Consider the following 12,959-nt stretch of genomic DNA (forward strand, 5'->3'; position numbering starts at 1 on the left):
ATTTCCCTTGGGGCCAGGTGGTGGCGCACGTGATTGAGCACACATGTTACAGTGCACACGGACCCAGGTTGGAGCCCCTGGTCCCCACCTGCAGAGGGAAAGCTTCACAAGTGAAGCAGTGCTGCAGGTGTCTCTCTGTCTCTCTCCCTCTCTATCACCCCTACCCTTTTAATTTCTGACTGTCTCTATCCAACAAATAAAGATTTAAAAAAATTTTATATAAAATAAATTAAAAAAAAACAAAACCTAGGAGATGAGTTCATTTCCCAGGATAGCATACGCCATGGTGAATCTCTACTGCTCCCTTTTCTCTCTCTCAAATAAATACACCTTAAATACACCTTTGAAAGGGTGAAAGAGCATCAGTCCATAAGAAATAGCAATGAGACTGAAGACATCATAGCAGCAGCCCACAGACCTGTGTAAAGTCTCATATTTTCACCAAAACTCTTAAGACAAAGATCTAATTCCAGAAATCTACCACACCCACCACTCCCCTTTACACTTTGACCCCTGCAGTTTACTCATTCAGAACGTCCTCCCCTGGCCTCCCCTGCCCTGCGTACCTAACTGAGTTCAAATAAGGGACCAGCTAAGATCCGATTCTGGCCCAAAGTTTTCCCTGACACGTCTCCCTCTCTCCCTCTCCAAGAGCCTTTGATGAGCTCATTACCATCTGCTGTGTCTGCCAATAGCTTGAGGCTGTTATTCCATTTTCTAACAAGAATACAAGCTATAAAACAATGTTTACGCTCCTCTACCCCAGCAGCCACTAGCACAAGGGCAGATACTACAGGAAAGGTGCTCAGAGACTTCCTCTACCACTGTGAATGTTTCAGGACTGACAGCCAGAGAAGAAATTCTGGGCGGCCAGGTGGTGGTGCACTTGACTGAACACACATAGACCCAGATTCAAGCCCCTGGTCTCCACCTGCAGGGAGGAAGCTTTGCAAGTGGTGAAGCAGTGCTGCAGGTGTCTCTGTTTCTCTCCCTCTACTTCACCCTTCCCTCTCCATTTATGGCTATCTCTATCCAATAAATAAATAAAGATGGTTTTTAAAAGAGCTTCCTCTTTTAAAAGGAATTCTGGGGGTTCGGGAGGTAGCGCAGCAGATTAAGCGCACGTGGCACAAAGCGCAAGGATCAGCGTAAGGATCCCAGTTCAAGCCCCCGGCTCCCCACCTGCAGGGGAGTCGCTTCACAGGCAGTGAAGCAGGTCTGCAGGTGTCTGTCTTTCTCTCCCCCTCTCTGTCTTCCGCTCCTCTCTCCATTTCTCTCTGTCCTATCCAACAAAGAACAACATCAACAACAATAATAATAACCACAACAAGGCTACAACAACAAGGGCAACAAAAGGAAAAAAAAACTATGGCCTCCAGGAGCAGTGGATTCATGGTGCAGACACCCAGCCCCAGCAATAACCCTGGAAGCAAAAAATAAATAAATTTTAAAAAAAGAAAAGGAGTTCTGGCAGCAAGCAGAAGGTTGAAGAAAACAGTTTGCAGAAGCCCCCCCATAGGAAAAGTCCATGGCCAAGCTCAACAAGCTCAGCCCCCCAATAGGAAAAGTCCATGGCCAAGCTCAACAAGCTCAGCCCCCCAATAGGAAAAGTCCATGGCCAGGCTCAACAAGCTCAGCCCCCCCCATAGGAAAAGTCCATGGCCAGGCTCAACAAGCTCAGCCCCCCAATAGGAAAAGTCCATGGCCAGGCTCCACAAGCTCAGCCCCCCAATAGGAAAAGTCCATGGCCAGGCTCAACAAGCTCAGCCCCCCAATAGGAAAAGTCCATGGCCAGGCTCAACAAGCTCAGCCCCCCAATAGGAAAAGTCCATGGCCAAGCTCAACAAGCTCAGCCCCCCAATAGGAAAAGTCCATGGCCAGGCTCAACAAGCTCAGCCCCCCAATAGGAAAAGTCCATGACCAGGCTCAACAAGCTCAGCCCCCCAATAGGAATAGTCCATGGCCAGGCTCAACAAGCTCAGCCCCCCAATAGGAAAAGTCCATGGCCAGGCTCAACAAGCTCAGCCCCCCCATAGGAAAAGTCCATGGCCAAGCTCAACAAGCTCAGCCCCCCAATAGGAAAAGTCCATGGCCAGGCTCAACAAGCTCAGCCCCCCATAGGAAAAGTCCATGGCCAAGCTCAACAAGCTCAGCCCCCCAATAGGAAAAGTCCATGGCCAGGCTCAACAAGCTCAGCCCCCCAATAGGAAAAGTCCATGGCCAGGCTCAACAAGCTCAGCCCCCCAATAGGAAAAGTCCATGGCCAGGCTCAACAAGCTCAGCCCCCCAATAGGAAAAGTCCATGGCCAGGCTCAACAAGCTCAGCCCCCCAATAGGAAAAGTCCATGGCCAGGCTCAACAAGCTCAGCCCCCCAATAGGAAAAGTCCATGGCCAGGCTCAACAAGCTCAGCCCCCCCATAGGAAAAGTCCATGGCCAGGCTCAACAAGCTCAGCCCCCCAATAGGAAAAGTCCATGGCCAGGCTCAACAAGCTCAGCCCCCCCATAGGAAAAGTCCATGGCCAAGCTCAACAAGCTCAGCCCCCCAATAGGAAAAGTCCATGGCCAGGCTCAACAAGCTCAGCCCCCCAATAGGAAAAGTCCATGGCCAGGCTCAACAAGCTCAGCCCCCGATAGGAAAAGTCCATGACCAGGCTCAACAAGCTCAGCCCCCCAATAGGAAAAGTCCATGGCCAGGCTCAACAAGCTCAGCCCCCCAATAGGAAAAGTCCATGGCCAGGCTCAACAAGCTCAGTCCCCCAATAGGAAAAGTCCATGGCCAAGCTCAACAAGCTCAGCCCCCCAATAGGAAAAGTCCATGGCCAAGCTCAACAAGCTCAGCCCCCCAATAGGAAAGTCCATGGCCAAGCTCAACAAGCTCAACCAGACAGGGGTTGTTCAGACGATATTCATGATTCAGATTTTCTTTTCTTTTTTTAATATTTATTTACTCCCTTTTTGTTGCCCTTATTGTTTTATTGTGTAGTTATTATTGTTGTCTTCGTTGTTGGATAGGACAGAGAGAAATGGAGAGAGATGGGTAAGACAGAGAGGGGGAGAGAAAGACAGACACCTGCAGACCTGCTTTACCGCTTGTGATGTGACTCCCCTGCAGGTGGGGAACCGGAGGCTCAAACCAGGATCCTTACACCGGGGTCCTTGTGCTTTGCACCACGTGTGCTTAACCTGGGGTGCTACAGCCCGATTCCCCATGATTCAGATTTTCATGAGAGCTTTACATCACTAAAGGACAAATGGTCATCATTCTTAGGGTTTTGAGCCTTTAACTCCATGTGACACCACTGAGGAGCATCTTGGCCCCTCTCTGCCTGGGGGCCCTCTGTCTTCTGATGGTCTTCTCCCTGTGCCACCAGTACATCAGAGGCTCCTGGGCTTCTTACAGGATGCACATGCCAGTGCGCAATCCAGGACACATTCCAGCTGGTGGGAGAGACACAGCACTGTGGTCTCAGCTTTGCAGTAAGAGAGGGAGCAAGCCTTGCTCCCTGATCTGCCAGCAGAGGAGTAGAATCCCTCTCTCTACATTCACTAGCTGCAGGCTGGGTATACCTACGAGCTAGGGAAATGATCAAAAGTGCTCTGTGGTGGGTTTCAGGGCCCTCTCCAGATCCCTCACAGCACTGGCTGGTGCCACAAGAGGGAAGGGAGGGGAGGGGAGGGGAGGGGAGGGGAGGGGAGGGGAGGGGAGGGGAGGGGAGGGGAGGGGAGGGGAGGGGAGGGGAGAGGGGGAATACTGAGCAGCCCTAGGCTGGGTACTTACATCAGCCAGCAGGAAGGTATCCACCTCATTGTGGAAAGTATCGAACAGAAGACTCAGGGCCTGCCTGGGAGAAGTCACAGCCAGGTCAGGACAGACCCAGCACACTGGGGACCCATTCTCTCCCGCCCACTCCATGGCTCAGGAACTGGACTATTGTCATAAAGGAGTTCCCACTCTTTCCATGTGTTCCATGAAGCCTGAAGGAGGGCAAAGGCCTTCTACTTTGCCACTTGGAAAATGACTATGGGGCCAGGCAATGGCACACTTGGTAGAGCACAAATGTTACAATGTGTATGGACCCGGACTCAAGCCCCAGGCCTCACCTTGCAGGGAGGGAATTTCATGAGTGGTGAAACAGTGCTGCAGGTGTCTCTTTCTCTCTCATTCTCTACCCCTTCCCTCTTGATTCCTATCTCTATCCAATAAATATATTAAAAAATAATAAGGATTTTTCCCAGAAGATTTGTTGGTTCTACTTCCACACCTGCAAGAATCCCATAGGCAGGCCAGCAAAGCAAGCAAGACTCAGCTTTCACTGGGTCCACATTCAAGATGGTGCCCACTCTCACCTGCTGATGGTCTGCTTGACTGGCCTTTCTTGCAAGTGGATGAGGCAGTTCATGGAGGATGAGGACTGGTCATCATTCACCTGTGTGAGAAGCACCCTAGTCAGAGAAGAGTGGTTCCTTTTTCTCTACCCGGCGCTCTTGCCCTTCAGCAAATGCCTTCTGTAGCCCCCTCAGCCCTGTCCACCACCCATCTCCCCGTCCACCACCACACAAACCGTCCGGGCCAGGTTACTGCGTACGGCTTTCCGCTCCATCAGCTGGAGCCGGATGTCAATGTCAAACTTGCGGCACTGCTGAATATACTCATGGCTGCCCAGGGCATGTTTGCTGGTGGGGAAGAGGAGAGGCCCATTAGCATCTGGGACTCGGTAGGAAGGGAGAAACATACTTTAGCCTTGGGGAGAGAGTAACCAGAAGACAAGGACTTTGCATTGTTCCTTGCTTCTCCTGATTCCTGGAAAACAATATAGAACTTTGGGGAAGGAATAGAAATCTGTCCAGAGGAAAGCCATCTAGCACACTTAACTATCTGTGAGTCTGTTTAGACACGGACAGCCCTGGGTATTTACAGCATGCTTTGTTACCAGCGGTTCACTCCATGATGGAAATATCTGAGGAGTGGGGACCAAAGAAACTTCTGAGGGGCAGTGTTTAAACTGTATAGGGAACACACTGGAAGTCAGTCTTGAGTGTGGAGTTCAGTGAGTGACATGCTCCCCTCAAGTCTCCTGACTCTGATTATTACCAGTTGGGGTTCTTAAGCCAAGCAGACAACTCCACCATGATTCCAAGCAAGTTATCCCCAGGTAGCCTCAGGCCTTCCTGCTGAGGGTCCTGCCTGGGTGTGGCCAACTATGTAAATTCCCCACAGGTTCCTTGGCAAACAACCCCTGAAGCCACTTCTGTCAACATGTGAGACCTCCCCCCATTTCAGAGGAGGCCTAAGTGGTCCCTTGTTATCCAGCTCCTCTTGCATGTACCTCAAGGAGAAGGGGGAGCTGGGAGTGGGGCAGAACCCCCTTCCAGGCTAGCACTGCAGGTCTGGGCCGGGTCCCAGAACCGGGCAAGAGAAGCCGGAAAGGGACTTCCTTCCTTGACAGGCTGAGAATCTAGGCCAGAAAGGCAGCAGAGAGGAGACAAGCGAAGGGGAGGGAATGTGCGGAAGCTGACAGAGGTGCCAGGGAGTGAGGCCAGTCCTGGTCCTGGGAGGACTTTAGCGGGCTTCCCACATCCCCAAGGGCCAAGCTTCTGACATAGACCTGAGATGTGGGCCGAGCTGGGGCCAGAGAGGCTGCCCTGGCCTATGGGCCGGTCAGATGGGAGTGCACCAGGAGGAAGGAAGAGCGTGATGGGGGTGGGAAAGTGGCAGGAAGCCTGGCCCTCCCCTGGGACTGGAGCTAGGTTCTTATCTGAGAATAGCCTGCATCCTGGACCTGGCTCTCCCCTTAGCACCAGCAGTGTAGAAAAATCCCAGGGCTTCCTGGAGAGCTGGATGCTTTCTGGAACACCTCAGAGTTCTCTCCACACCCAACCAAGTCTCAGGGACTTCTGCTGTTCTACTGGGTGGGGAGGAGAAAAGTCTGTGCAGGGAGGGGACTCCTGGACAAAGTCCTGGACACAGGGGAGTTGCTTGACCCTCCCTGTGAGAACTGGAGCTAGAGGAGAGGAATGACCCCGGGACCATCCATCTTGGTCCACCTCACCCTGAACACCACCCCTGGGTCTTGGCCAGAAGTTAGACCCTGAAAACTTATTTACCACCACGGAACTCAGGGGCCAGCCTCTATCTGACCCCTAACTGAACTGGAGCAGCCCAGCTTGAAGATCACTGTCACAGTCACTCCATACTAGATGTGATGGAACCATGTGAGAGGGTTTTGCAATTAGTAAGTGACCAGCCAGAGCCAAGCCAGCTGCACTGGTGTGAGCACGAGTTGAAGTTCATCCACTGTGCCCCTGGTCCTTGTGCAGCCCTGGCAGGCCACCTGGGGTATTCTCTATCAGGAGACCTTGACTCCAAGCCCCCTCATAACTATTGGGGATAGTGAGTTGGTACAGAATGCATTTTCAACAGTGCAGAATGGAAAAACCGGTGTGTTTCACCCTGGGTCACTTTTTCACTCAGAAAGATAGGAAACAAGGAAAGACAAGACACCATAGCACTAACCCTTCCTCCATTATCACAGCACCTTCTATTTTGTACCAGGGCTCAAACCTAGGCCACATACGTGGCAAGACAGATGTGCTGCCTACCCACTGAGCCCCCCTCCTTTATTTTATTTTTATCTATTTATTTACTGGAATAGAGACAGAAAAAGAGGGGAGTGGGAGACAGAGAGACACCTACAGCCCTGCTTCACCACTCATGAAGCTTTCCCCCTGCAGGTGGGGACCAGGGACTTGAACCTGGGTCTTTATGCACTGTAATGTGTCCACTTAACCAGGTGTGCCACCACCTGGCCCCTTGAGCTCTCTTTCCAATTTTGAACCATTCCAGCTTCTAGATCAGAAGAGAGCCAGTGGGGCCAGTATCAGCCACTCCTAAGAACTGAGATGCATACCTCTCCTCAACCCCCCCCAGGTGCAGTGGGGGGGTGGGCTGCTGGCAATAGGAAGCGAGATGCGCCCATAGCCTACAACACGGCTGTCCCCAACACTGGAGGGGCGCTGAACTTACCCTGCCTCAGACTTAGCACCCCAGGGCTCCAGGGCAGATGGAAATAGCTTACTGCAGCTGGTCCCCATCAGACTTTCCAGGGAGGCTGCTGGCTGTGAGGGTTGGCAGCTGCCTCTGGTGAGGAGGCTATGCAGATGCACAAGCCAGCAGGGAAAGTTATTGGCGGGGAAGGAGAACAAGGGGAATGAGTGGGACTGTTCCCCTGGGCTCCCTGAGGACACTTGTACCCAGTCTTCCCCCTGCCCTGACCAAAAAACCAGGACACATCATCTAGGGCAAGAGAAACAGCCATGCACGGCCCTACGCCCCCTGCACACAACCCCTGTGAGCACAGAAACTCACCCTTGCCGGAGCCCAGCTCCAAGTGGATCTAGCCCAGGAAACCAGCCAGCCCTGCTGGCAGCCATAGCTCCGGGGAAAGACGACAACATGGCGGAGAGTAAACCCACAAAGCAGGAGTCCTGACCTGACCCTCCGGCCCTGACGCAGTACCACCACCACCCCCAATAGGCAAAGCCCCACCCCAGCATGCAGGTGGCACCCCCGCCCCACCCCACGCTCACTCACTTCTGTAGGAACTCCTCCAGCCCACAGGGCTTTAGCACAAAGTCGCCCACGTCCACGTCCCTCAGCTCATCCTGGGTGTAGCACAGGGTCTGGTAGATGAGCAGGTCTACAGTGGAGGAACCTGGGAGGGGCGGGTGGGTGGGGAGCAATGATTGTGGGTGGGTGCTGGGCCAGGCACCCACATATTCTCAGCTACATGTTCTCTGGAATCATCACCCATTAGAAAAAGGCAGTTGGACCTAAAATCCTGTCCTGGAGGGACTTCCTTCTCCCCATCACCCCCATGCAAGTGGAACAGGTATTGAGGACAGAGGATCCTAATGTCCAAACACTGTCATGACACCCAGCGACCACCACCACCCCCCTGGATGCTCGCCAACCCCCCCAGTCACGCCCCCTTACAGTTGCAGGTGAATGTGAGTGGCTCCCGCAGGCTGTCACACAGCACAGTCACCTTCAGGTTGACCTCATCCCCCAGGTGCTCGGGGCTTGGGGTGACGGCGCTCCAGACATAGCCAGTCAGGGAGTAGTCTTGGATGTCGGAGCCGGATCGGAGGCTGTGCAGGCAGGGAGAGAGAAGGAATGTTGCTGTGCCTTAGAGAGCAGTGAGAAGAAACTGGATGGGACCCCTACCACCACCCAAGCCCTGGGGTGCCTCTGTCCCCAGTCAGCAGCCCTTGGGCTCTGCAGGCCAGGATAGGGGTATGGGGGTGCAGGTCTGGAAGCATGTGCTACACATGCAGAGCATTTTCCAAGCAGGACAGAACAGGGGGCCAGTTCTGAAAGGGCAAAGCTTTCCATGCTGAAATCAATGGAAAACTTCTCCAAGTTCATTTCCTTTCTCTTTCAAGGCCAGGTAACACTCCCCTCTCCATCTGCAGTGCCTCCGCACCCACAAGGCAACTGAGGCTGAGTGACTGGGGTGACCTGGCCAGTAGGTGGAAGCTCTGTGAACTGTGTCAATATATGAAACTTCAGAGACTTCAAAGAGTCTAAAAATAGCTGGAGGTCTTTGTCAGAAGTAGCCCACAGTTAGGCATGGAAGATGTATTAGATATGGCTCCTCTTCCTTCCTAAAAAAGCTTCTGGAAGGGGTGACCCTCCACCCCAGCCTCCAACCCCCCTCCCAGATGGCCCGTTCTTTAACTCTTACATATCCAGCATGTGGCAAAATGCGGCAACTTCCTCATCTCTCTCCTCTGAGACCTCAAACAACTCATGGCCATTGGCGACGGCGTGGGGCCGGGAGCCCACCTTTAAGAGAAGAGCAGCCAGCTCAGTGCTTCTCCCGCAGGGCGGCTCCTTCCCACAGGCAGCACCCGGAGTGAATTCCGGAGCCAGGAGATCATTTACCCAACAGAGCACACGCCTTACCATGCGTGAGGCCCCGGGTTCGAGCCCTGGCACCCTGTGGGAGCACCTTGAAGAGCACGGGGGTAAGGATTCCATGGGTAGTGGAACAGTGCTGAGGTGTCATTACTCAGTATGTGTGCACGTATGTCTACCACTATCTCTCTTTAAATGAAAAATAAATGGGTCCAGTCTTAAAAACAACTCTTCCCAAATTCATTACATTTAAAAAGGGGAGGGCAGAGATAGCTCACCAAGGAGGGTCCATGCATGCCTTGCCAGATGCATGCTCAGGGTCAAGTCTTGACAGGGATGGTGAGAACATGCATGTTAGACCCTGGCTTCATGAAAGAGAGAGAGAGGGAGCAAGGCAGAAAAGAGAAAGGGAAGAAGGGATTTAAGAGAGAGAGAGAGAAGAATAGAGATCTGAAGAGTTAGCATAATGGCTATACAAAAGACTCATGCCAGAGGCTGAGATCCCAGATTCAATTCTTAGTACCACTATAAGCCAGAGCTGAATAAGTACTCTGGTCGCTCTCTCTTCTCTCTAAGTTTATTTTTTAAAGAATTTATTATTTTTTAATCCTTTTATTTTATTATTGGATAGAGACAAAGAGAAATTAAGAGGGGAGGGTTGATAGGGAGAGAGACAGAGACACCTACAGCTCTGCTTCACCACTTGTGAAGCGTTCCCCCGGCTGGTGGAGGCTCTCTCTCCCTCTCTCTCTTTTTCCCTCTCTCTCTCTCTCTCTCTCTCCCCCCCACCTCTCTCTCTGTATACTGCTCTCATTAAAATAAATTAAATATTAAAAAAGAAAAGAAAGAAGAAGGAAAAAAAATGTATAGGTAACATAACTTTTCTAACCATTCAGTGGGATAGCATGATAAATTGTGGGGGATTCAAAAATAATGAATCTGCTGCCCTAGAAGACAGATGCAGATAGACGCAAGAGACCAGAGTCCAGAGGTACCTGGGTGGGATGGACAAGAGTGCAACCCCGGAAGTTGGGTGGTAGCACAGTGGCTTAAGCGCATGTGGTGCAAAGGGCAAGGACCAGCATAAGGATCCCAGTTTGAGCCCCTGGCTCCACACCTGCAGGTGAGTTGCTTCACAGGTGGTGAAGCAGGTCTGCAGGTATCTCTCTTTCTCTACCCCTCTGTCTTCCCCTCCTATCTCCATTTCTCTTTGTCCTATCCAACAATGACAACCTCAATAACAATAATAACTACAACTATAAAAAAAACAACAAGGGCAACAAAAGGGAATAAGTAAATATTTTTTTAAAAAAAAGTGCAACCCCAGCCACTCCCCAATGGTGTAGAAAGAGATTAGTCCTGCAGGTTTCTCAGTGTTGGGCCACCGGCCAGCTTTCTGTGGGATGCCCCAAGAGGCGTGGCCGGGAGCTGAGCAGGCAGCTGCTTCCCCCACCACCACCACTGAGGGCAAGTGGGTTGCCCCAGCAGTCTCCAGGGAAGCTTGAGCCCAGGGCAGAAGGTTCCACTGTGAGCCCCAGGGGCCCAAGGCAGAGTGCCACCAGGAGCCCTCAGATGGAGGCAATGACTCAGATGCCCCATGCCTTCTGGGTCAACAGCTATTTGAGAAAGAAAGCGTCAAAGCAGCTGTCTGGGCAGCAGAGGACCTGGGAGAAGTGGAAGCTCCCCCTGGCTCCTGAATCTTCCAATTCTCAACAACTGGGATGTCCTTCAGAAGCCAGGCTGGGCCCTACTTCCTGTCCCAAAGCATGTTCATGCTGGGGGGTAAAGGAGGTCTCTCAAACCAGTCTGCCCATCACAGAGCTCCGGGCAGCAGAAAGCAGGGGGAGAGCTGGGGCATGACGGATTTCTGCCTGACAGAGCAGCCACCCGGAGGGGGGCACCAAGCCTGCTTCTGGTCAAGGATCCACTTCCAGGTAGCCTAGAGCTAGGTCAGTGTTCACAGCAGAACCTCACCTCTCACTTCCCATCCTCCCACTGACTGGCCTCAGGGCCTCCTTGCCCCTGAGGCAGAAGGCAACAACTGAGTACTGTTTGAATATCCAGATTGTTTCCTCCAATGACACACACTCTCTCTATTTCTTGCTTCTCTTGCCCGCCTGGGTGAGCATGGGGGGGGGGGTTCACAGAGGGGAGGCCAGCAGTGGGGGAAGTGAGCATGTGAGGCCCTGGCTCTGCCAAGTTCGTGCCTGTGTCCCAGTCAAAACAATAGTGCCACTGTCAGCAATGACCCCACAAAAAAGTGTGTGTGAGAGAGACAAAGAGGAAGAGAGAGACAGAGGGGAAAAGAAAAAGGGGAGGCCATGAGATGAAGAACAGTGGCCATGGAAGGTCATTTTCATACCTTTCCAGCACCACTCACCAGCTCCATAAGAAAACAAAAGCCACTTACGTTTGGCCGGCTGGCAGGCCCTGGTGGCATCACCCGATGCTGGCTAGGGGAGTCTGCTGGGCACAGGCTGGCAGCGGGGGTGCCAGGCTGGCATTGGGAGACAAGCATTTCCAGATCTGACTCTGCAAACTTAGGACAAGGAGGGTCCCTCCGGCTGGAAACCCGGCGAGGGCGGGGTGGTGGTACAGGCCTGTGGCCCATGAGGTGCCCCGTCCCAAGCTGAGGTGGAGAAGACCAAGGCTGCATTTCCCCTGAGGACTGGCAAGACCTTTGTCTTTGCCCTAGCTTCTTCAAGGAGACTCTGGCTAGAGTGCCCTCTCAGAACTCTGATGACACAAAAGACACTGGAGGAAGGGGAGAGGAAGGGGAGAGAAAGGGGAAGGCACAAAGGTGCCAGAGTGACAGAGGTGGCCACCTACCCCAGAAGTAGTCCAGTCTGAGCAGGCCCAGCCCTAGGTGCCGGGAACAGGAATCTCCCAACCCCTATAAATAGCAGGAGCAGCCCCACCTCACAGAGGCTTTAAAAAGCCCGGTACTCCTGGGCCGAGGCCGATCCTAGGAGAAAGGCAGCTCTGGGAGGACTCCCAGCAGGAGCATAGGAAGGAACATGTGGCCAGCCCAGAGCTGTGCAGAGTCCCAAGTGTTGAACAGACGGTGGGAAAGCCCCACTGTCCCTCAGACAAAGGCTATGAGGAAACGGCTAGAATGGGGTGGCATGCTAGTACTCCCTAAGTCCTCAGCCCTGGAGGAGCCTCCAGACTCCTCCTGAGCTAGTGCTCCCACAAACCAAGGGTGAGATGCAAAGCACTGAAATACCTTCAGGTCCCACCCCTGGAGATGCTGCTGCTGATTCTTTCAACAGAAAATACAATTAATAAGAGGGATTAAAGCTGCCTGAACCCCACCCAGTGCTTTTATCTAGATATTTTACTATTTCAGACCAACGAGAAAGAAGCTAAGCACACTGACAAGAAGAACTTCCATGCTTGAGTGTCCAGGTTCAATCCCCAGCACTGCCATCTGGCACAGCTGAGCAATGCTTTGGTCAGTCTCTCTCACAGAAATAGATAAGCCTTTAAAAATAAATAAACCTTTTAAAAAATAATAATACTTGTGGGGCTGGACAGTGGTGCACCAGGTTAAGCACATAATGCGAAGCACAAGGACCTGCGCAAGGATCCCAGTTCAAGCCCCCGGCTCCCCACCTGCAAGGGGGAGGACACTTCATAAGTCGTGAAACAGGTCTGCAGCTATCTTTCTCCCTTTCTTTCTCCCCCTTCTCTCTCGATTTCTCTCTGTCCTATCCAATAAAATGGAAAAAATGGCCACCAGAAGCAGTGGATTCATGGTGCTAGCACTGAGCCCCAGTGATCACTCTGGAGACTAATCATCATCATCATCATCATCATCATCATCATCATCATCTCACTACTTTGTATGATGTACTGATAAAAGTAAAACTAAAAGTATGATTGTTTTGGATTACTTTTCTAATTATTTTAGATACTATGGCACCAAAGCTTCCTTCAGTGCAGTGGGGGCCATGTATGAAACTGAGTCGTGAACATGGCAAAGCAGGCGCACTAGCCAGGTGAGCTGTCCTGCCAGCTCTTTCTCTTCCCTCTCTCTT

The 12,959-nt window shown here is 52.2% G+C and overlaps 1 protein-coding gene across 4 annotated transcripts in view; it reads right to left on the bottom strand.

Annotated features, from left to right (window-relative positions):
• PIK3C2B (phosphatidylinositol-4-phosphate 3-kinase catalytic subunit type 2 beta) overlaps nucleotides 1–12,959 on the bottom strand; it is a 106,664-nt gene that overhangs the window by 54,170 nt on the left and 39,535 nt on the right. For 2 of the 4 annotated variants that reach the window (XM_060178659.1, XM_060178660.1), the window contains 6 exons: nucleotides 8,747–8,847; nucleotides 7,996–8,150; nucleotides 7,594–7,714; nucleotides 4,565–4,676; nucleotides 4,350–4,429; nucleotides 3,781–3,844 (listed from right to left, as the gene is read on the bottom strand). In XM_060178659.1, coding sequence (XP_060034642.1) covers nucleotides 3,781–3,844; nucleotides 4,350–4,429; nucleotides 4,565–4,676; nucleotides 7,594–7,714; nucleotides 7,996–8,150; nucleotides 8,747–8,847 — 633 coding nt within the window. Of the gene's footprint in view, nucleotides 1–3,780; nucleotides 3,845–4,349; nucleotides 4,430–4,564; nucleotides 4,677–7,593; nucleotides 7,715–7,995; nucleotides 8,151–8,746; nucleotides 8,848–11,329; nucleotides 11,685–11,748; nucleotides 11,920–12,959 lie in introns of those variants that run through there. The other 2 variants (XM_060178661.1, XM_060178662.1) reach the window with 2 other exon arrangements.

Source organism: Erinaceus europaeus, chromosome 19, assembly GCF_950295315.1.
Source record: "Erinaceus europaeus chromosome 19, mEriEur2.1, whole genome shotgun sequence".
NCBI classification, from domain to species: domain Eukaryota; kingdom Metazoa; phylum Chordata; class Mammalia; order Eulipotyphla; family Erinaceidae; genus Erinaceus; species Erinaceus europaeus.